The sequence below is a fragment of the Neopelma chrysocephalum genome, unplaced genomic scaffold, assembly GCF_003984885.1.
Source record: "Neopelma chrysocephalum unplaced genomic scaffold, ASM398488v2 Primary Assembly neopelma1_25, whole genome shotgun sequence".
In the NCBI taxonomy this organism is placed as follows: domain Eukaryota; kingdom Metazoa; phylum Chordata; class Aves; order Passeriformes; family Pipridae; genus Neopelma; species Neopelma chrysocephalum.
This window is the reverse complement of record NW_020897694.1, coordinates 12,591,192-12,614,918: the sequence shown is the minus strand read 5'-3', so window position 1 is coordinate 12,614,918 and position 23,727 is coordinate 12,591,192. Positions and strand designations below refer to the sequence as shown.

The 23,727-nt window shown below is 33.5% G+C and overlaps 1 protein-coding gene across 3 annotated transcripts in view; it reads left to right on the top strand.

Annotated features, from left to right (window-relative positions):
* The window catches only part of KLHL1 (kelch like family member 1), a 207,031-nt gene extending 185,361 nt beyond the window's left edge, over positions 1-21,670 (top strand). For all 3 annotated transcript variants that reach the window (XM_027674508.1, XM_027674507.1, XM_027674509.1), the window contains 3 exons: positions 13,173-13,385; positions 17,325-17,496; positions 18,502-21,670. In XM_027674508.1, the coding sequence (XP_027530309.1) occupies positions 13,173-13,385; positions 17,325-17,496; positions 18,502-18,561 (445 nt within the window). In that variant the 3' untranslated portion in view covers positions 18,562-21,670. The remainder of the gene's footprint in view (positions 1-13,172; positions 13,386-17,324; positions 17,497-18,501) is intronic.
* The last annotated feature ends 2,057 nt before the right edge of the window (positions 21,671-23,727 follow it).

Here is a 23,727-nt window from a genome sequence, read left to right as displayed (position 1 = left end):
GAGTAGATCACATGGACAAAGCTGCTTTAATAACCCTGTTATTCTAAAAGAATCTGGTTTCAGTAGTGCATGAACCATGAAGCAAACTAGCAGAAACAAGATCTAAATGAATAACCCTTCAAATATTGATCTAAAATCATGAAGATCTGCATATAATTATGTATATATATTCCAGGTATGTTTCTTTTGCACAACTGAACATATATCTAATGCTTCTCAGTTATAAGATGCTCAATTGAATTTTGCGTGACTTATATCACATTTAAAATGAAAAGAAATGTTATCTGTGTCCCAGAAAAGTAGAATGGACATCACTGAAAACTGAATAGCAGTGGTGTCACTGAAACAAATGGAAATATATTATTGATTTTTTTTATCTGAATAACCATCATCAAAAAATATTCCATTTTTCAAGAACTGATACTTGAAAACATATGTAAGAACGAAATCTTTCAACTCCTTGGTGCTATTCTTACTACACTGCTGTTCCACACAACTGACATATGCTGCATTCCTCAGAATATTGCAAAGGGATATCTCAATGAGCAACAAGATGTTGGATTTATCATTCAGCAAAGGAGAAACTATTTTGGCATAGAAGTTCTGAGGAGTTTTTTTCCTGGTTGTTCCCTATGTTTCCTTTCTTCTGCACTGAATTAAATAATTATGAAATGCATTTGACATTTTTAAATTTAAACTGAAAATTTTATATCAAAATCGTTCCTAAAAATTGAAAAGATTTGTGTCAACATGTGCATCATAATCCAATCTGAAAAATATTTAATTATTGAAGCCATAAAATCCTACTGAATTTCTCAGAAATTCAGAAAAATAAGTATCTGAAGTACTTTTTTCTAAACTTAGTCCATTTCACAAGGTTCTTTTGTATAATCGTGTTGCATTATTACATTTTTAAGTTGCAGTACTGTTTCACCCATAAGGCCTTAATGGAATATCTTCCTGTCCAAGCACAAAGGTCACCTGGTTTGTTAACTTCAAATTTCCCAGAGGAATAGGATCCAGTAGTCACTATCCTTCAGTAAGGAATACAGGCAATATTCATTTTCTTAAATGTGTTCCTATATGTAGGGAGCTGCTAGAACAACTAATAAAAGGGATATGTGGTTTTCTAGATAAAAGAAAGACACATGACAGATTTATTTTACCAAAATTTCAACAAAGCAGTTTATCTGGTGTTACCTAGGAAATAAGTAGTTACAGGGATTTGAAGAAGAAAAGAACTTCTAATTGTTGTATGCAACACAGTTACCCTGGAATTCTTTAAAGATTTGCCTTGGGATAAAAGAGTGTAACAGCAAGAGCACGTAAGTTGAATTATCAGACCATTCAAAGTGTCACCAAAGGGAACAATATCATATGGGCCACGTTGGACTATTCTACAGAAGTATTTGGATAGCCCTAAGAAGCAACACAAATAGGATGTTTAATAGTATATATGTGAATTGGCGAGTCTTGCGTTTGAAGAAATTTAATGGTAGAAAGTGAAAGAAGCTCTGTACCTTGTGAGCACAGAAAAAGAACAGTAGAAGAAATCTGTGGAAAAAGAAAAGGAAATGCTACTGAAGAATACATAAACTGTTGCTAATAATGGAAATACTTATGTTATTTGGATTAATGTGTGGAAATCTGGTCATGCATATTGAAGGAAGTTTAACTGAAAGTGCAAGTGTTATATAGGGTGTACCATGACTATCAAGAATACCAAAGAAAAGCAACAAAACTATTACAGTTGGCAAAGGAATAGATGCATAAAAATAGCTAAAATTCAGCTGGGAAAGTAGAGATGGAATGAAAATAATACAGAGAGAACAAGAGCATGTACAGAAAACTCTCTTCAGGTTCTAAATGCGTGTTTATTGGTTAACAGAAAGGCTTACGTATTTTCATGCAACACCAAGGAGAATTTTCCTTTTCAGTAACATTTTTGTTTTCCCAAATCAGCAATTGGTTCTGTGTACCACTAACAATGTGTATGTACTGAGGCTTTGGAGATTCCAAAATCACCTTCATCCTCATGTGTTTCTTATAATCAAACAGTACATATATAAATATAATTATTTATTGTTAATTTGATGTCTTTATCAAATTTTAACATACCGTGGTAGGTGTTGTAGGAGTTGCCACCATAGAATATTGTGGGATGAAACTTGGTCCTAATCTGGAAACAGCACCATCCTTTCCACCTCGTTACTGTTAACAACCTGTTGCACAGACTGGAAGAGAAAGAGTGCATGAACTTTCTCAGATCAGCAATAAATATGAAATATTATTATATATATTATATATAATATAATTATATAAATATGCAATAAGTTAAAAAAAGAAATGCGAAATTGAGATTTACACTTTGAAAAAACTGTGAGGATGCTGCTTTTTATATGCAGATAACAAGTCAAAAGTTGGGATGATTTATTTGAATTGTTCTTTGGGGCTGACATAAATGGTGTATAACTAGTATGCAATGCATACTATGTAAGACTACTATTCTACAGTTTTCAGCAGATAATACTGAAGCAATAATACTGTTCTACACTGTAAGTTAGAAGCAAGTATGAGTATGAAAAGTATGCAAAAATCCTATCTTTTCCAGAAACTTTTAAAAATTGTCACGTACTATTTCAAGATTATGTCACAATCTAGTTTCACAAGATTATGTCACAATCTAGTTTCACTAGATTATTTCACACTTTCAATCCAATAAGTACTAATCCTTAAAATGGAGTTGCCTCCAAGACAACCATGGCTATTTATTAGCCTTGTATAAACTCTCCAGGGGACCCCTGGTGGCCTAGTGGTTAGCATGCAGGACTCTCACTGCTGCAACCCGGGTTCGAATCTAGCCAGTCCCCTGGGCAGATGGAGCCCGTTAGCCATGTGAGGCCATCCATCTATGAGAAGGTCACTCTAAACAAACCTACGTCCTGAGGACCTCACTGCCATTGTCCAAGCTTGCTTGGCCCCGGCAGATGAACCTTAGGATTAAAGGGTGGGCTCAGTTCAGCGCAGGCTGTGTCTCACCTAAAAAATCCCTTGCGCAGGCTGGAAAGGTAAAAGACCTTTCCCCAAATCTTCGTTCGCGAAGACTGGCCATTATTATTTATTATAAACTCTCTAATACACAAAATATACATTCCCTAGGAACGCTAAACCTTTACACTAGTCTAATTTAATTTAATTTCAGAACATGTTTTATGCTAATAATGTAACTCTAAATAAAAATGAAATTAATTTTGCACACTTTCCTCAGGAATATATACACTTCGAAGACATGCTGTGTATCATACAGATTTGTGTTATTACAACTATTTGTGTGACACTGCAATAACTGAAATTTTTCTAGATTGTCCCATTATATGGCCATAAAAACTGCATTACAAAAAACATTCCTCAATTTCTACTTCTGTGTTCTAAATTATCAAGATTCTTTTGAGGCAATTTTAGCTTTCATGGCAAAAAGTCTGGCCCTTTACCTTTGATCTCCTTAACAAATAGTAATAAATCTGTGTTAAAAGAAGGACAAAATACTCAGCTGTTGATCTGATCTGCAGGTTGACTGTAAATGGTAGATCATCACAGCAGTACCTTAAGTGTCAAAAATAATGACTGTGACACACACTGGCAAACAGTTCAATCTCATGGTAACATCTTGTGGAATCCAGGAGAAGGGGGTCCTGCCCTTTATTGATTGCCATATCCTCAAAGATGTGCTATAGAAAACTTGATATTTCCACCTACTGCTGTTGTTTTAATTAGATATCACACACTATTGTTCTATGACAGATGACAAAAAGCAAGGAGTTGTTTAATATTAACTTTTAAAAATAGAACTGTTTTAAGTACTCTTTCAAATATTGTTTTACTCCTATTTGAGAAAAAGAAAAGTTTTATAAGTATTCAATGTGTCTGAAGAACAGTAAAAGAGCAAGGAGAAATGCTGCAAGAGAATATTATTCGTCATCAATATCTATCTGACTTATATCTGATTCTTTCAAGAAAGAGGAATCAATGTATTTTATTATTATCATTAGTATTAGTATTTCTATTACAGTTATTTTTATAGTCTCCTTCTGCATTTAGGCACTGTACAATGAGAGAAGGAGAAAGGGGATGCTGTGAACTTGCAGTTGCTTTTAAATTATTATGGTGGGTTAGCTTTGGCTAACAGTCAAATGCCTGCCCACCTCCCACTCCTCTCCTTTTTTAGACAGGGGGAGAAAATAGACTGAGAAAACCCATGGGTTAAAATAAAGACAGCAAGATCACTCACCAGTTACTGTCACAGGCTAAACACTTGTGATGAAAATTAATGCAATTTATTGCTAATAAAAATAGATTCTGGCTAGTGAGGAGCAAAAACAAATTTTAAAATACCATTTTTCTTCATCACTGTCCCAGACTCAACTTATGTCTTATATATTCCTATAGCCCCACTCCTGACTGGTGCAGGGGGATGGGGAATGGGGGTTGTGGTCAGCCCATAACTGCTTCTATCTGCCACTGCTTCTTCCTCATGCATTTCCCTTGCTCCATCATGGGCTCTCCATGGGCTGCAGTTCTTTGGGAAATAACCTGCTACTCCAATGTGATGTCCTCCACTGGCTGCGCTGCCTGTGACCGGTGATTATTTTAAGCAGGGAAATTGAATGCAAATGCTATAGGCAGGATGCATAAACTGACCCAGAGATATTTTCTTTTATAGGAACAAAACCCTAAACATAGGTCTTCTTAGTCCAATCCAACATCTTTAAAACTGGAGTTGTTTGGAAAGCCTCATGTTTCCCCATCAATTATGTTTCCATCCTTTTTCATGTTTACCTTAGTGATATGTTTTCATATTCTTTTTTCATATTTTTTGTTGAAAGAAAGTCCAGCATTAAAAAAAAACTATTTTGTGGTTACATCCTTTATGAAATTATTTATTATCAATTGGTAGTGTCAAATTTTGTCTCTTGCTTAACTACAGCAGATAGAATTCAGAATGGCTTCTACATTCTATTAATTCTATTTAAACATTCATAGAAATTGAACATACTAATGATATTTTTTTATAAAAATGCATCTGTGTATACATATTTACTATTTTTCCCTTCATACCCATGCAAATTAATTTGTTACATTTTTAACTTCACTTGTGAGGTGGAGAGACTTTAATAACTATATAGCTTTGGGCATTTTTTTAATATTTGTTTATTTAGATTCAGTTACATTCATTCACTTCCACCAGTTTTGCAATAATTGGATTCCTTCAGTAATGGATTTTCATTAACTGGATTATTGTTTCAGCAGTGCTTTTCCAGCTATTTTTCTGTTTCATTTTGAATTGGAAACAGAAAGCCGGCCAATAGAGATGTTGGCTTATGTGAAGTGGAATGTTTTGTTTTCAAGTCATTTAATGAGAAAAGCTGGAATGAAACTTGGTTATTTAGATCAATATTGTGCCTATGGTAAATAGCAGTTGCTTTAGTTTAATATATCCCTTATGATTATTATGCACTCTTACGAAGTGACTATCAGAAAATTTAGGTTGCTGAACCTTCATTTTTAAGAGAAATGGCAAAATCCAAACCAAATTAGTGTGTGCATAGGAAAAGTGCTCAAAATTGTCTTGTAGTTAGTCACCCACCAAAAATATATTTGCTGTGTACTGATCTTGGAGAGGCAAAGGTTAATAATTCCACAAAGTCCTTAATAGCATTCAGTGTTTGGCACAAGAGAATTAGCAATGTATTACATTCATATAACCACTTACAAAACTTGATTGCGTGGATGATTATAACCTCCTCCAGGAGTTCTGCTTCTTTGCCTTTCATGCATCATATAATAAACTATCTGCGGTATTTTCTCTTAGCAGAATCATTAAGGCTTATTACTAAATCAAAGTGCTGGTCTGATCTTTTGTGCTTTTGCACACAAATTCATATGTCCTACATGGGGGTCCCATGCAGCTCAGTGAATGTACAATTCAATTCAAAGTGCAACATATTCTCTCCTTTTCAGGCAAGATTTAACTTGGTATTTTACATCCACCCTGTAACATAGGAAGTAACCTACAGAGGTTTACTTCTTTCTATGTGGCTAGGCTAGCCCTAAAAAGATACAAGTTAGATAAGTACATGTGACCCTTACATCATGGCTAGGCTTCGCGAACGAAGATTTGGGAAGGGCTCTACCCATGTTTCTTGCAAGCGCGTTGGTGGCTAAAAGGCCAATACAAGAAAGGCATGTCCGGTTGCAAAAGACACAGCAGAAAGACTCCAGAAAGACTCCTTAGGTGGTAATGTGACCCTTACAAGAGGACAATGAAAACTCATGACACATTACAGTAAGCCCACTATTCTTTCAACAGTCCAAGGCAGACATATATTCACCTAGGATGCATTGCTCTTTAGAACCTAAGTGATTGTTAGGAGACATGGCAGGTGCTAAAGACTTTGCTGAACTGCAGAGTGGGAATTTGATCAGCCTTTTTTCCTCGTCCAAACTCCCAGATGCTCAGACCAGATTTCTGGTTTAAATGTTTACTGCACATCTACATGTTTTAGTGTGCATGCCCCCAGTATGCACTTCTCTTCATCCATTACCCATACAACAAAACTTTTGGACTAGCTGACTGTTCACTGTTACACAGCTAGCATGACTGTCATTTGCTGTAAGGTCTGTCATTCAGTTTTTGTAACAAGAAACATTTTGTCTGTACTACATAGTTCTTTTTTTTTCCTGTAAGTTTTGTGATGAACAACAAATTCTACATAGATAATTCATATCATATAGTATGTATGCATTAATTTGGACATATATGGTTACTTCAGACTAAGCAAACATAGTGACTTAACTTCCTCAGTCCTGATACCTGGCAGGAAAAGGCAGTAGGGTCACTCCATCGAACTTAAGCTTTTAAATGTAATGTATACATCAATCTAGACAGCGGGAGGCAATGTGAATAATACCTAGAAAAATTCAGAGCCTATTTTTTAATTGTCCAGCTTTCAAAATTAAGCACAGACTTTTAAAAAGCATTCAGCCATCACTGTTTTATCTCTTGTGGTCAAGACTGCAAAAGGTGTTAGCATCCTATATTCTGAATTATTCTGAAAGTCTGGCTTTTCATTATTATCTTTTAATGGGAGATAAAGTATATACACATATGCATTCATATGTATATTTTCATGTGTATGCACATACTCCCTTATTTCCACATATGTTTAAGTCTGAAAGGATATTTAAAAATATAAATCTTAGTGAAATTAAAGAAATCTAAATATCTAATTTAATACTCAACTAGATATCTTTATGGGCAGCAGACCTTACAGCTATCAAATATCTACTGTACTCAGCAGAACAGAATACCATGCTATCTCCACTCTTAACTTTCTATTTTTTTTCAGTTTGAAACTTGATTACCTTCTTAACAACTAATATTGGAGTAAGATGAAATTCCTTTTGACTCAGTAGACCAACTTCAGCTGAATCTTACGTTAGTGGTGGAATTCGCTGAACTGAGAAGGATTTGTTCATTGTGAAGGTCACAGACTAAATGATCTAAGACTTTTTTGTGAGTCATCCATATAATTGCAATGCATGGATAATTTTCATACTTCAGTAACAACTAGGGAACTGGATCAATATTATTAATTAAAAGAGGTATTATTATGCTATAACTGTGATTTTTAAAACTGAAGTAACACTTCAAAATTTCTTGCCAGACTACCAAGATAAGAAAGTATGACTGAAACCATTATGTTTCCCATCTGTGCAGTTTTTTTCTCATGGCTTTTGTTGTTTTAGGTTTTCTTTGCTCTTGTGCCTTATTGATGATTCAGTTATTCTTTTACTAATCCATTTGAACTAAGAAAAATACCTTAACTGGCATACTTAATTACGGTCATGTAAGGAGAAAAAAGTATGTTTCAAACTGAGCTTTCTGCCCACAATATTCTCACTGACTACAAGCAAATAGTTTTAAGTCAATATTTTATGAATGACGTGGATATTTTGCCTGATGCTAAAATACAGCAGTGCTTTTCCCTGTCAGAATATTCATGCTGTCACGTCTTCTTCCATAACAGACCCCTACGTTGTGTACCTAACTATAGAGTATCTCAGATTTATCTTAGGAAGTAATTAGCTACTATTAATGAATTTTATAAAACTCTTTTGCAATAGGAAGAATAACAAACATATTCCAAAGGCTAACTCACAAGTTATCAGCCTTAGAATTTTTCTGTTGAAAGTTTTAAAATCTTTTCTCTGTTCTTACTATGTTTTACTGTAGATGTACTTTGACCTATAAATAAATTTATAACTTAATTTAAATCCTGAGAAGTTATTTCAGGTTTTTTTATGACCATTTTGATGCTGATGATATTCTATGAATATGCTGTTTATTAACTGCTGCTTTTGATTAAACCCTTTTTTCAGAAAAGCAATTATTCTGCATCCCACTATAGGGAAAACTGAACAAATATTGAAGTTATTCTTCCTTAACTGTAGAAACTATGAAACGGAGTAGATTTTTTTTAATATTTTAGTCAAAATCATGCAACAGATGAATACTGAGACAGAACAAAATGCAACGACTCTATCGGCTATTATTAAACTCAAAAAGAAAATTAATATCATAAACACAGCTCAGTCTAGCACAAAGTAATTCTGTGGATTCAATAAAAAATTCTTATTTACTGACAGATTCACTGTCTGTTTTTTAATAAACAAGAGAGCAAATAAAGGGCCTTAGGCACATCCTGTAGTAAATGATTAATTTACAAAGACTGTTTTGCCTTGCCTATCCTATAGCCTGATAAAGTCAAGAATGTTTTTTAACTGGTGGAATCTGCATTCTGTCAATGGTCTTGAAGAGATAATGTAGCCCATATAAGTCCAATTACAATTAAAATTGCTTGGAAGAGGTTCTTTCTACTAGGAAACAACAATTTCTAGTGTAGGAAATCAAGCTTTGTCATAACAATATTATCCATGGAAAGAGTGTTTTTCTCTCAATATTTTATATCATAGATCATAGAATGGCTTGGGTTCAAAGGACCTCAAAGATCATTTAGTTTCAACTGCCCTGCCATGGGCAGAGATACCAGCTGCTAGATCGGGTTGCACAGGACCCCCATCCAACATGTCTCTAGTTAATTTTATTGCACTTATTTTATTCCTTTTTTTTTTTTTGGTCCAACTCTATATATTTTTACTTCACTACTGCATTACAAGTACATGAAATGCCCTTCCAAATTTACACACTAAAATAAGACTTCATTAACACTTTTCATTCAGAAAATTATTGTACTTTCAACTTTTGCAAATGAACTACATTGTCTTAACCAAAGCAACATGGATAGATACCTTTTCTCTCCTACAGTCTGATTCCTAGGTCAGGTATGGACTGATTCAGCAATACAGTAGTCCAGCATTTATGAAAAATATTACTGTACCCTCACTTCTACAAGCGGATATCTTTTATGGCACAGTAATTCTCTGCTGCTCTTTCAGAGACACTGAAAGGCCAGAAAAGGGTACAAAAGGGCCTAAGCAAAAGACTGGATAGGGTCTTTGGTATCCACAGTGAAAGAATTTTGAAAAGCAAAACCTCATTAAGAAATGTAGCAAGCGCACGATTCAACTGTTTTCACAAGCCATACCACCTCACATCAAAGGCAGTCTGGTCTTTTGAGGTTGGCTTGTCAAACTGAATTTAAAATTGGATCTTCTGAGTAGTTATCAAAGGTTTGTAATGGCTGAACTGAGATAAATGCTTTTGATCCAGCTGTTGTGATTTCTCCTAGTTTCCTACTTTGAAACCTCTACTGCATTTTGCTAGCCAATTATAGATATAGTTATATATACACAAATGTTCATGAATCTCTTTCCATCTTAGTACAAGTGACAAAATCCTGAAAAGACAAATTTCCAGCTCAGAGGAGGCTGAGCTTGGTCCAATTTTATATCTACGCACAGTGCCGAATCAGCTGAAATGTAGGACACTTGGGAATAGAAATCCATGACATCTTCACAGGCAGAACTTTTACTATGGAAATAAAATTGCTCAGTACTGAATGCTTTCTTTTCTATGTTCATCTTCCTCTCTAAACAGTGATATATTATTATTATTATTATTATTATTTTAATAATTTCAACAGTTTTGATGGGATACACAATGAAAAGCAATTCAGCTAATTCAGAGAATTACATTATACTTTCCTCTATAGAAATTTTACCATAAACTGTTGGCAAGTAAGACAAAGCTGAAAAAAATTGGTTAATTTGAAGTCATCTAACAAAATAGGACCCTGAAGACCATGAATGGAAGTAAGACTACTAAATATCTTTGGTTATAAGTATTTCAAAAGTTTCAGTTAGCTGTACAGTATCCTGAATATTCAGCACTTGTTTCAGAGCTACTCTGCATCGTTTTAGGCCTTTGTGAATATGGACTTGGAAATTTGGCGGAAGAATGGAGGGGATTCCTGACTGAAGTGTTCTGGCTGAGCCACAACCAGAGCTTTAAATCAATTTCTTGATTTTCAGCTTTTTTGTCTGAACTAGACTCCTTTGTGACATAAAAAATTATTTTTATTTTATGAACTATTCCTTGCTGAGATAGAAACACAGTCAAACTCTAAAATGACAATTCTAAAACCTGGTTTGGAAATTACTTTTGTTCTGAATAGCATCGAGCATTTTAAGAAAAGCTAGGTGGTCCCAGTCACTGACTGAAACTTTTATCAGCTACTTAAGAACAGCATTTGCTATCTTTTTACCAGCAACTCTGGAATGCTTTCAGCCATATTTTATTAGCAATAGAGGAATGAGAAAGTGTACTTCACAACCAGCATGGAAATATCAGCTTATAGATTTATTTCAATTGAAAGACAATGGAATAAATGAGAACTTTTCTTGCCAGAAGAAATAAGTAAAGTAGTGGGTATTTAGACTAGGGAAACACAAGATTATTTGCACTGAAACCTGCAGAAGTGTTGCTGCTTTACATTTTTGAAAATTATGTGCAGTTGTTTAGGTGTCCAAATATTTGCTTAGAAATCTATTTGAAAATCTGGAGTTTGTTAACCATGGTTTCTATTTTTAGGTATCAATTCACCTACCTACATGTAATTGTCTACTGCCATTTAAATTGCTTCAGGGTAGCCTACTTGATCTCCAGCAGTCATGCAGGTTTCTCCTGTGTACTATTTGCCACATCTCTCAGCTCACAGGGAATGTCACCATACCTTATATGTCACAAATAAAGTTTTATTGCTGTGGGTAGCTGAACCAAGTCAGATCTTTGAAGATAAAGATAACATCCTTGCAGACACATACACGTAAATGCTTATGTTTACATTTATATGAAGGTAAATGTTTTTGATCACATATTTAAAATTATTATAATGCTGTTCTGCATTTCTTATTCTCAGTTGAAAGACAAAAATATGGTTGTGATTGGTGAACAAAATTGTTCTTTAGGCTCAGCTGCTCTGAGCACAACAGCAGTTTAGACACTGTAGACACCCACAAGTTAACACCTACATATGGGTTTCTTAATATTGATTTCATCTGTAGATATCTGATAATCGTAAGGAAAGTATTAGGACTAGATCCAAAGAAATAGTTGCAAAAAAACTGTACTAAAAAAAATGTACTTGCTTTAGTATCTCTCATAGAGGAGTATGGATTCTCCTGCGTACTTCAGCCAGAGCACAAGTATGTCTATCAGAAAGAACTGACATGTTCTCATGCTTCAGTGACATATTTGTAATAGTATGGTACTTATTTATCAGCATCCATACCAATGAAATGTAATGGTAAATGCACATTTAAATAGTTCTGAATTCATGGAGTGCTTAGGACAGTAAAAGCTTCCAAATGAGTAATTGCTTCACACAGACAGCTTTCACAACCTAAATTGCTTAGTGGCTGGACTTTAAAATAGTGTGTATTTTTATTAGTTAATCTCCAGGCACTGTAGGAAAGACAACAACCTACAACAGGATTCATATAAGAAATGAATGCAACACAGTATTAGTGGGAAAGAACAATCAGAACTGTTTCCTCCCGGGAACCGTTATAAAAAGTAGAATGTAACAAGTTTTTTGCCTGAAGATAGTTACAAACACAGCATATTTTTTGTTAAACCACATTTTTGTAATTTCAAGTTTAAAATACTTTTCAGAAGTTTCCATAACTTTCCAACATACCCTCACAATATATTCTGATGAAGAAATATACAGTGCCTGGGTGTTATAATTTTCTTACTTGCAGGTAGATATGTTACTATTAGTGTGGGCAAGACTTTTCTTCAATATAAGCAAGATTCTTGAAACTGAGCTAGTTCTCTTTTAAAAATCCGTATCTAAAACAAAATGTCATACTCCTATCTGCAACACATTTCATATTTGATATCTACTATATTGTATGTGTAAATTCATTCTGAACATGAGCTTGATAGATTCTTTTGTGGAATTTGTCAAATATCAGTTTAAAGACTGACTACAATTTTCCATATCATTTGTACTTTAGCATACCGAATACCTCTTTTTTTTTCTATTGTCAAAAAAGGCAGAGTAGAAGCTTGTTCTTCTAATCATTCTGCTTCTATTCTAACATTGAATGTATTCAGTATTGCTTTACTATATAAGATAAATTTTAAAATACAGGACAGCAGTTGATAGGGTGTTTCCTACTAGTTTGATGCACAATAAAAACAGAGAAACTATAATAAATGGATTGCATATTTTTTACGTTGTCTGGATTACCAATTGTAAATTAGCACTTCCACTTTCATCTCACAGATGATAAGCTTAGGCAGCAACCCTGCTTACGTGATTTATAAATCTATAAAGACATATCTGCACCTCATTGTGGCACCCTTGACTGTATATGCAGTAATGGAAGAATGAAAATATCCATTACAGAAAGAAATATCTTCCTTTCTATTCAGGTGAGCAAAGAACTAAGTAGCATGTGAGTTTTTAATAACATCAAAAACATCTGTTTGCTCACTATATAAAAATCAAATTATTTAAAAATGTTGTATTTTTTCTTTTTTCTGTTGGCTGATGTCAGATAAAAAAACACATACTCCTTGTTTTTATTTCTGCAGTTCTGAGCACTTGTTTTATTCACATTTTTATTTGTGTGGACTTTCTTAGGTTATATTCAGTTGGAGGCCGGGATGGAAGCTCGTGTTTGAGTTCAATGGAATATTATGATCCTCACACAAATAAATGGAATATGTGTGCTCCTATGTGTAAGAGAAGAGGAGGTGTAGGAGTGGCTACATGTGATGGGTTTCTTTATGCTGTGGGAGGCCATGATGCTCCTGCTTCTAACCATTGTTCTCGACTGCTTGACTATGTAGAAAGGTATCCAATTATACATGCATTTTTTTTAATAGAAAATAACGTCTGGTGGCATAATTTTCTTAGGTTTGTGATGGTAAAGTTAAGTAGACTTGCTTGAAAAATTCTGTAAGGGTCTGTAAAAGATAATTTCTTTGAAATTTATTGTCTTTCCATTTTATTCACAGTACTATTATATATTATCATGAAGACAAAAGTCCACTCTTTTCACATAGCATTTAAGTAATATTTTTTAAAGCACTATATTACACATTGCAGAGTTATAAACTGAATTTTGTAGAGATCAAATTTTTTCCTTGAAATAATTTTGTTTAGAATTTTTGTTTAGATTGTGTTTAGAAATATTTTGCTAAGCAAAGAAGAAATAAACAACTGCTTAAGTGATGGATATTCATAGTACAATATATTGTTTCCTTTAGCAACATTGCCACTTTCTAATGTGTTGATATAAGCCTTATACACTGTATTTACAGTACCCTGAGTTTTGCAAGTAGATATTCTACAAAGTCAAGAATATTAAGTAGGGCAGTATTGCACAGTTGAAGTGATTATAACATTCCATTTAAAGGTATTCTTCAAATGTTTCATGAAGGTTTGACTTTTTTCTGTTTCTGTATGCTATAAAATAGAATAAGGAAAACACACTCTCCAAATATGTACAGGTTGCAAAAGTTAAAGTAGATATGTTTGAGTAGTTGGTTTATCTTAATGCACAAGTAAGACTGGTGTTGGGAGAGATTTATCTATTTATTTATTTTCTGAAGGGGTTAAACTTTAGTTAAATGTCAGTTATTGCTTCTGCTGAATCTGAATTGACATTCAATATTTAATCAAAAAATTATAAGTTAAAACGTACTCCTTATGTTATCCATATGATTTTGATAAATCTTAGACACATTGCCATCTCTACTGTATATGTAAGAAAATATCATAGGTTGCCAAGTACTTTACTTTCCATCTCCAGCAGATGGACAGTTAATAAGAGAAATCCCATGATGCCTGTACTCTACGGACTATCTCTGTGGACTTTCATTTATAAGGAACAATAATGAGCATTTTCAGTGAAATAAATTTATATTAAGACTACTAGTGACAGTAGTAGGAGATCTTTTCAACTACTTCTGCTTATTGGTACTCATAAGGGAGCTCTTCTTTCATTTTTCTTTCTCTGAGAATAATACCCTTTTGGTATTGAAGATGAACCATCCCATCACATTTGTCTTTCTCAGGGGAGACTGTAACAATGAGCTAAACCACATATCCTTATGCTGTGTTATGTAGTGGTATTGGAATGACATTATACTGTGTTCCTCATCTAGGTATTTTTTCCACTGATAGGAAAAAATGTAGATAATGTACTTCATGAATAGTAAGCTTCGAGACTAAAAGTTGGGACCAACAACTCATAAGACTATTAGCTTATGTAGAGTGGATGTGAATTAACTGGTGGACTCCACTAAAATGGGAAAAAACTCTCCTGGCCCTTCCAGTGCTTGATTAGTTTATTAAGATGGCTGGGATGTTATTTTGTATGTCTGGTTTTTTATTCAAAAATTATACATCATTTTCAAAAAATAAAAACATCTCAATAACTTAGGAAAACAAAGATTAGTGATTACAGTAAGTTTTTTTATATCTCTCTGAAAGTTTTACTTTCTGTAAATATCTTTTTTAACTGAGTCTCTTCTTCAGGAATGAGTCTCTGCTTCAGTCATTTTGTCATTCTGATACAGCCCGATAGGATATGCATTATTCAAATCCAATTTGCTCCTGGAAGACTGTCAAACCAGACATAATAGTTTAAAATTTATCTTTGAGATTATACAAATATAGTGACAACAGATATATGATTTTTAAATGCTATTATTTTAGCTATTGCTAAAATTCTGCTCACTAGTAATTAGGACTTCCAGAATAATCTCTTCTATGGATGACACAATTTTAAAGGATTTCCTATGGATTCAAGCATTCTGATATAAAATAAGAGTTATGTTTTTCTCCTCTTCACAAGCTGGCAAAGTGCAATGTTCTATTCCCTTTTTAAAGGTAAAACAACTAATTCCTTTTTAAGAATTATACAATTTTTGAGATATTTTGGCATATTTCATAAAGTAGTTTTCTTTTTCAAATGTTACTCAAAACTTGATGGATGCTAAAAACATAAACATTTAATCTATAGTTTTTCCCCTTCATCTCACCTTGATTTCAAAATTGATTTCTTTCCACATTTCCACTGGTGAATTTCACTGGATGGGAAATAGTTTCAGCTAGAGGCGTAGGATGCTGTTATTAAAAAGCTCAGAGTCTTTGAAAAAAATCCATTCAAATTTTCTTTTCCTTTTGCTTGTTACATATTCAATCAATGTTTGAAAGTATTTTCCTCTGAAGTTATGAAAGACATTTATAATATATCTAGATATTTAACTTCAAACTTCTTAAATAAGGCTAGAAAAATGAAAAATTGGGAATAATAAAATTAATAAAAGTAAGAAAATTAGAAGAAATGAAAATAAAAACATACAATATGATCAAGGTTGCAGACAATTCTTTTATTGTCCAATTTAAATGTCGTATTTATGAACCAAAAGGCTGTTACAAGCAAAGCACATTGCAGTACTTATATTAAAAAAAAAAAACCATAAAATTTTTCATTGTTCAAGTATGTGGGACTTCAAATAGTATCCCTACTAGTTGCTTAATGAAAATATCACAGACCGAAATAGTAACAGGTGCTAGAATTTTCCTTTTTTTTCTAAAACTTATGTATTTACAGCTTTCTTTGAGATTATTAACTCCTAGTTAATAAAGTTTAGACTATAAGAAAATATATGGAAAGAACTTGCCTCTCCCCCCAAAAAGCTAACTTACAGCTAATATTGTCTCATAGATCTGAAGGAGAAAGTGGCTTGATAACTAATTTTGTGTAACAATATAGTAGTTAGAGGGCCTGTAAATAAAGAAAATGTTAGGCATTATAGAGGAGTTACTTTATTATTATTTTAGAGAAATCAACATGCTCAAAGTGTGACCTACCTTGTACTTTTAAGCAAGTTAATAAAGTCAGGAAAAGGATTTGTATTTTCTCCACTGATAATCAAGTGATTCTACTACGTAGTAGAGACGGTTAATGACAGATTAAATTAATTCTATCATACTGTGATATGGTATTCAATTTTAGTAATATTTGACATTTAAAAATGGCATATCTAGTTTAACCTAATACTCCAGATATCCATAGTAACAAACTCTCAAAAGATATTTTATTTCTGCTTTATTGATGTCTAAAAGAGATACAATGGAATTACTTCTGAAATTAAATAATTTTACATTGTTAATGAGTATCTAAATTAATAGCTAGGTTAAATGTTTAATTTTTAAATTACTGTCATTATACAAAAGGAATTTTGCCCTCAGTTTTAAAAATTCAGTGGTGATTATACCTTAAAAACAGTATTACTTTCCTTGCTTGAGCAAACAGCAGGAGGAAAATGCAAGTCCTATGCAGTTAAGCATATTCCCTGAATACCTGGGAAGGTTTTCTGGCTGTGAACATTGTATAGTATAATTTCAGAAATTAAAATATAGTGAAATTTAATTTCAGAAATAATGCTTTTAATATGGTACAAGACATATCCTACTTAAAATGTATACATAAATATATACATATTGATTATATATCTTTCTCAAATCTTTTTATAACACATTATCCTACAAATACCTTAGTTTATTCTAGAAGATTAGCTGAGCAAAAGTTTCTAATCAACATTTGGGAACACAATAAATCTGTATCTTTTCTTTTTGCTGTTAGGAAGAGTATTTTTGAATAGGATGCTAAAGGATGGTTTTTTCCTCAGGCAAGAAAGGACTATATTCAAGTAAAAATCACCATAAATTGACACTTATCTTCTCCCTGCACATCCAGTTTCCTTTCTCTTTTCTCAGGTATGATCCAAAAACTGATACGTGGACAATGGTGGCTCCACTAAGTATGCCTCGAGATGCTGTTGGTGTCTGCCTCCTTGGTGACAAATTATATGCAGTAGGTGGCTATGATGGTCAAACATACCTGAACACTATGGAAGCATATGACCCTCAAACTAATGAGTGGACACAGGTAATCATAAAGTCTATTTTTTATATTATGTTATATAAATATTATATATTATATACTATTATGTTGCTACCTTTCAGACAAAATTCTTGTTCTGATCAATTTTCATATTAAATTAATTTTTTCATCTTTCTTCATGCAGAAGTAATATCATAAAGAATATCAAAATGGTTCTAGAATTTTAATTGGTAACCAGCATGTCATGAAGATCCTTCATATGAAAATATGTTTACTTTATGGAGAGAGCCAAGTTCTCATTTCATTCTTCTATTCCATTTTCTTCTGTTTGACAGATATTTTGAAATGTTGAACTGTATGTATGTCTTTAATTTTGAACCATAAAAGAATTAATAGGTATAATAGAAATAGTAGTATATGCAAGAAGCTGGGGACAAGTGATTTGGTTGTAGAAGGAATATACTTTATGTCACACTATTGCTTGGAAAGATTTTAATTCATTGCATAGACTTAAAAAGAAACAAAAAATTATTTCAACACTTTTTGTTATTAATCCTATTGCAGACTTGCTGAAAAAGTAATTTTTTCCACCATTGTAGATGTTTACATCTGAATTAGTCATCCTAAGTTCTCTTTAAAGTTAGTGAAGAAAAGCACATACTTTGAAAGCTTGATCTTATCCTAAAATAAGCATTTAAAATAGGTGTGATATATTATACTCAAGAATACTTATTTCTTTTTGAAGTTGTAAAGGGAAGCTTCTGTTGAGAAGCTTAAATGTAGACATACACATAGAAATCCCTTGCATATCAACAGTTCACAAAATTAATGACAGCTCTAAAATTAATTCCTCTTTCTTCTGTTCTCACACTTGTCAAATGAAAGGTATCAGGTAGAAGTAAGTAATTTTTAAAACTACAATACTAGGGTAGTGTGGTTTGTATTTATTTTTAGTGGTTTTGAGCATTTTAGAATAATGTTGACATGGCGCTTTGGCAATTTTTGCATGGCTTGTTCCTGTTCAGTTAATTTCTATCTGTTTTTCTGCAGATGGCATCCTTAAATATTGGAAGAGCTGGCGCCTGTGTTGTAGTCATCAAACAACCATGACTTTGTCAGCACTGCTTAGGATTTTACTGACTGTGAAATGATTATTTTTCTATGAGACAAAGAGAATGATAATTTCACAAGAACAAGGATTTACACAGTGAATACTCTGTTGATCACAAACTTGAAGTTTGAAAGTGAGAAAGATTAAGTATTTATGTCCTATAAAATCGTAAAAACTGTTCACAGTCAGTGAACAAGAAAAAAAAACGGTGCGTAGGCGTAAATATGTGAATGTGGAGTAGTAAGCTCAGGTTCTCATGAATGTGTCCTGGAGAACTGGATTACCAAGCTAAAGCTCTATACAAGGAGCAGAAAGGAACATGAAAACAGTTTTTGTGGCTGCAAGAGAACTGCAGAAACATTAAAGTACGTTTAATAAATTTGAAACTGTGGTTTTTGAAAAAGAAAAGTTGATAGTAATATAATTTTTTTCTGTCCACAACCCTCAAATGGGTTGTGGCCTTCTCCTTTAAATGGACAGTTTGATTCTTACGGAAGGGAAGAGGTCAAATGGCCTGGATATTCATAATGGCTGAGCTGTCACTCTATAGCAGGAATAAAAACAATACTAAAAGTAAACTTGTTTTGTATCTTCAGATTGTACCTCCTTTCCAGTTTTAACACATCTTATAAATGAATCTATTGAATGGGAAGACTGTGTGTTTAATCAAGTAATACATAAAGCAATCCTGTGGCTGCACTGGGCTTTGTTGCAAATATTGGAGTCAAAAGAACAGTTTCCTAATTCTTTCTTAGTCTTATATTCAGTTTAAGCATGTGGGCTCTAATCTCTTTGTTTAATGCCTTCTACTGCATGTTGGAAGCTCATGACAAGCTGGAAAATTGATATTGTTCTTTCACTGCATCATGTATCAGATGAACCCTGACCAGAACAGTCTATAGAATCTCCTCTAACATTTCAAGAGGGAGAGAAGTCCTACATTTTATTTCTTTCTAATGCTCGTAAATACACGATTTTGCCTAATTAGAGCTGGCAATTTATGACTTTCCACTTATGACTGAGAATAAATTACTGAGAATAACTCCAAGTAGGCAATTCAGAATAAATGCAAGTGAAATAAGGAAAAATATACCATTTGATCTAATAAAGTTCATATGGTAAATATACTAGTGTCATCTGTGCTTCCCTTTAGGGTTGATAATTTTTGCCAGTAATGATACTTTGAGCTTTTGCTTCAGAAGTAGATTTAACGCTGATGCTTTCTGTCTGCTCAGCTGAATCAGTGAGAACCTAAGGCCACTATTGGAATATGAAATTCTGCTATTCAGGGAGGCACAGTTTCTGGGAACAATTCTACCAAGTATACTTCTTTAAAGCCCTGCTGATCCTTTAGGAAACATTTCATGGTCCAAAAGCAGAAACCTCACAATCCTCTGTCACTAGCAATTTTGAGAAGTAATTCTGGTTGTACTAAAACCAGTTTTCCAATGGAAACCTTTGAAGCCATTTGAGATGAAAAATTACATACAGATTCCAGCTTGGGACATTTTATTTGAAGACATGTCTTTCTGTTTAGCAGCATCAGCATGCATGGAGATTGTTGTTTACTGATGCAAACTGAACTTCAGTTCTGAAGCCTAAGTATATTGTATTAAATCTTTTAAATACCTCTGTACTAATTTGAAATCAACCAAAAAATCTTCATATTAGTTTTCTACAGCCACTTGGCTTTTGAATTGCAATTAGTCTTCCACAGACAAGCATGTCCATTTTTCTCCAACCACAAGAAGCTGTTGAATAAAAGATGTTACCTCTCTAAAGATTTTGCTTCACATAAATGCAAGCTTCTAAGACCAAATGAAGAAGATTCTAGCATTGTAATTGTAATATTAAGTATAGACATTGGCATTTGGTTCTCCTACACAGATACCTAATAAACTTAGAAACTGAATTTTAATTCTATTCCCAGAACTTTCTTTTGATTACATTATATCCATACACAATAGAAATATGATTGTTCTATTTATATATTGATCTTCAAAATTGGATTGTTTCTACTGATTGTATTCTGTGGCAGATTTGTTTTCTGTGCCTTGTTCATTCTTATCCTCAATTTGTCTTCTGTTTTATTTTTGATTCTCAATTTCCTTTTACACTTTTTCCATTTGCCTTTATTTTGCCAAAATGGAATGTGATTCTCATGTGAAATTTTTCAGACTATTCCAATTCTCTAATGCTGAAAGAATAAAATTTTTATTTGTTTTATTTAGGTTATGTAAAATCTAGCCACAATAAGAGCCAAAATTGGCTTTCATATTCTTTTTATGCAGCTACATCAATGTGCTCTGGAGTTTCTTAGAGAGAATTTGTGGATAGTTTTTTATTAATTTTTTTTCTTACCATTATGTTTACTGTTATCGAAAACAATAATAATTTTACCTTTGTTTTCACAGGGAATGCATTTAAATTGAAGTAGTCTATAATTGTAGTCTTGGTTTCTGTGATTCATTAAGACCCATTTTTTTATTTATAAGAGTTAAAATCACTTCTGATACACTGAATTGTGCTAAACAATATTACATTTACAGGAAAAGCTGTTGTCTTTTCAAAAAACAGATAATCTCATTGTTAGTGACCTAGCATGGTTTCTTTTCTCTCACATAATTTTGAAATCATACTTGAAAATTGATTTCAAAGTATGAAAATCAGAGTGCAATCAGAACTGCAACAAATATTAGTTTCAGTGAAATCAATAACTGAATTCCTCAAAATGTTGCTTTTAAATTTTGTAGTTTAATAGTCTAAGTATGGTCTCAAATGTTAGCTTTTTCTCTATCTTTCCCACTTTTTTATTTAAGAGCGTCAACCAGCTTTATTAGAAAGTCCTTCCCCCCAGGTGGGGCTTTTGGTGTACCAGTGGCTAATAGCCATTCTGGGGCTGGACTAGAGGCTTCAGATGGTGGGGTGTGGAGCAGTGCACTGTCCCACCTTGGCCAAACTTGTCCTGCCCCCTTCCCGCCCCCAACTTTAGTCATTTTGAGCCAGTAATCATTTTCTCCGGTCTCTCACAGAAGGGACCTTAAAATCATGTAGTTCCAATCCCTCTGTCATAGGCAGGGACACCTTTTACTAGGACATGTTCCTCAAAGCCCCATCCAGTCCGGCCTTGAACACTTCCAGGTATGGGGCACCCACAACTTCTCTAGGCAACATGTTCCAGCACCTGACCAAGCTCACAGTAAAGAATTTCTTCTAATATTTAATCTAAACCTACTCTCTTTCACTTCAAAGCCATTACATGCCCTTGCAAAACACCCTTTTCCAGTTTTTTTGAGGCACTAGAGGGCTGCTTTAACGTATCTCTGGAGACATCTCCAGGCTGAACAACTCCAACTCTCTAGCCAGTTTTCACAGCAGAGGTGCTCCAGCCCTCTAATTATCTACATGGCCCTCCTCTAGATTTACTTGAATGGATCCAGGTCCTTCTAATGCTGCCAGCCTGAGAGCTGTACACAGTACTCTAGGTGGCATCTCACGAGAGCAGAGGGGAATAATCACCTCCTTAGACGTGCTGGCCCCTCTTCTGATGCAACCCAGGATACAGCTGGCTTTTTGGGCTGCAAGCACCCATTGCCAGCTCATGTTGAGCTTCTCATTAAATAACACAAATTTTTCTCCTCATTGCTGCTCTCAATCCATTCTCTACCCAACCTGTATTTGTGCTTGGGATTGCCCCAGCCCAGCTACAGGACCTTGCACTTGGCCTTGTTGAACTTCATGAGGTTCATATGGACCTACCTCTCAAACCTTACAAGATGCCTCTCTAGGCTCCAAGTCTCTCTTTCTGCCTCTGTCATTGAACTGGTAATAGTGAGATAGATTGAGATTTTGTCCCCTGCCCCCCGGAAACTTTAGTTTAAAGTTCTTTCATCAACTGGGAAGCCTATGTCAAATTTTCTTCTTGGAGTGCTTACAGAAGCAATACCTAAAAGACAAAATAAGTGCCTTCCCCAGGAGAGGAAATTCTTATAGCGGTGGCAGTGCTTTTAATAGTTATTAATAAAATTACTAAAGAAATCACAGAAGAAATTACATTTTTGCAGGGCTTTCATTAGTTATTTAACTAAACAAAATCAAGAAAAATACCATAGCACATTATGCCTCTGTTTTTCAAATTAATTAATATTTCTGATTTGATTCCTTTCAAAATGCTAGATAGTTAAACTTCAAGAATAATTCTCTAAACAATATTTGAGGTTGTATAAATATGTCATATAATTCAAGTTGAAATCAATAGAAAAAATAATCAAGAAAAATAGGTAATTTTTTTCATATGACACTTTTGATCTGTTTCTACAAATATTGTAGTGTTAAAAAATCCATTTTGCAAAATAAATACTAGCCTTGTGATCCCCTGTTCCTTCTGGAACTGTTGGTTACTTTGCAGTTTTGGACCTTTCTTTTTAGTTATTTTTCCGTTTGCTTTTCATTATTGACAATGATGGATGCTAGAAATATAATCCCCATTAGAAAATATCTACATAGAGAAATGTCATTTACTAGCTAGCACTTTATTATTGAAATTATGGGATCTAGTTTTATTGAGAAGTTTTGCATTGAAATCAGTCACAAATAAGACAATAAAAAGATCTGTAGGTAAGAATATTGTTGCTTTAGCTTTAATTACAACTGTTCAATTCATATTCTTATACGTTCTTGCAATCAAAATACAAATATTGTTTATAACCAAAAGTAAATGTTAAAAAATCCTTTTACATATAGAACAGTCTTTTATTCATATGAAACTGGTCAAATTATTACGGCAATTTTAGGATGCTTTCAGGGAGTTGCCTGTCTCATAATTTTACTCCATTAAGCTAACATTCATTGACATAAGGGAATGATTTTGGCATAGACAAAGGATCTTTTCCTTGAGTAACATTCTCTTCTACAGAAAATTGCCATCAATTGACCATTATTTTAAATCTACATATGTTAAAATATATCTAGAAAGCTCTATATATTATTCAGATAATTTTTATATATTTAGAAGGCCCAAATAAATTCCCCTAAATATATTTGTCAATGACTTAAACACTTTTCAATTACTTCAATAAAAATAACTCACAAATTAATTTGAAGTTATGCAAGTTTTAATGGGTCAGACCTTGATGTCCATGAGCAAACACTAGAAATACCATGCA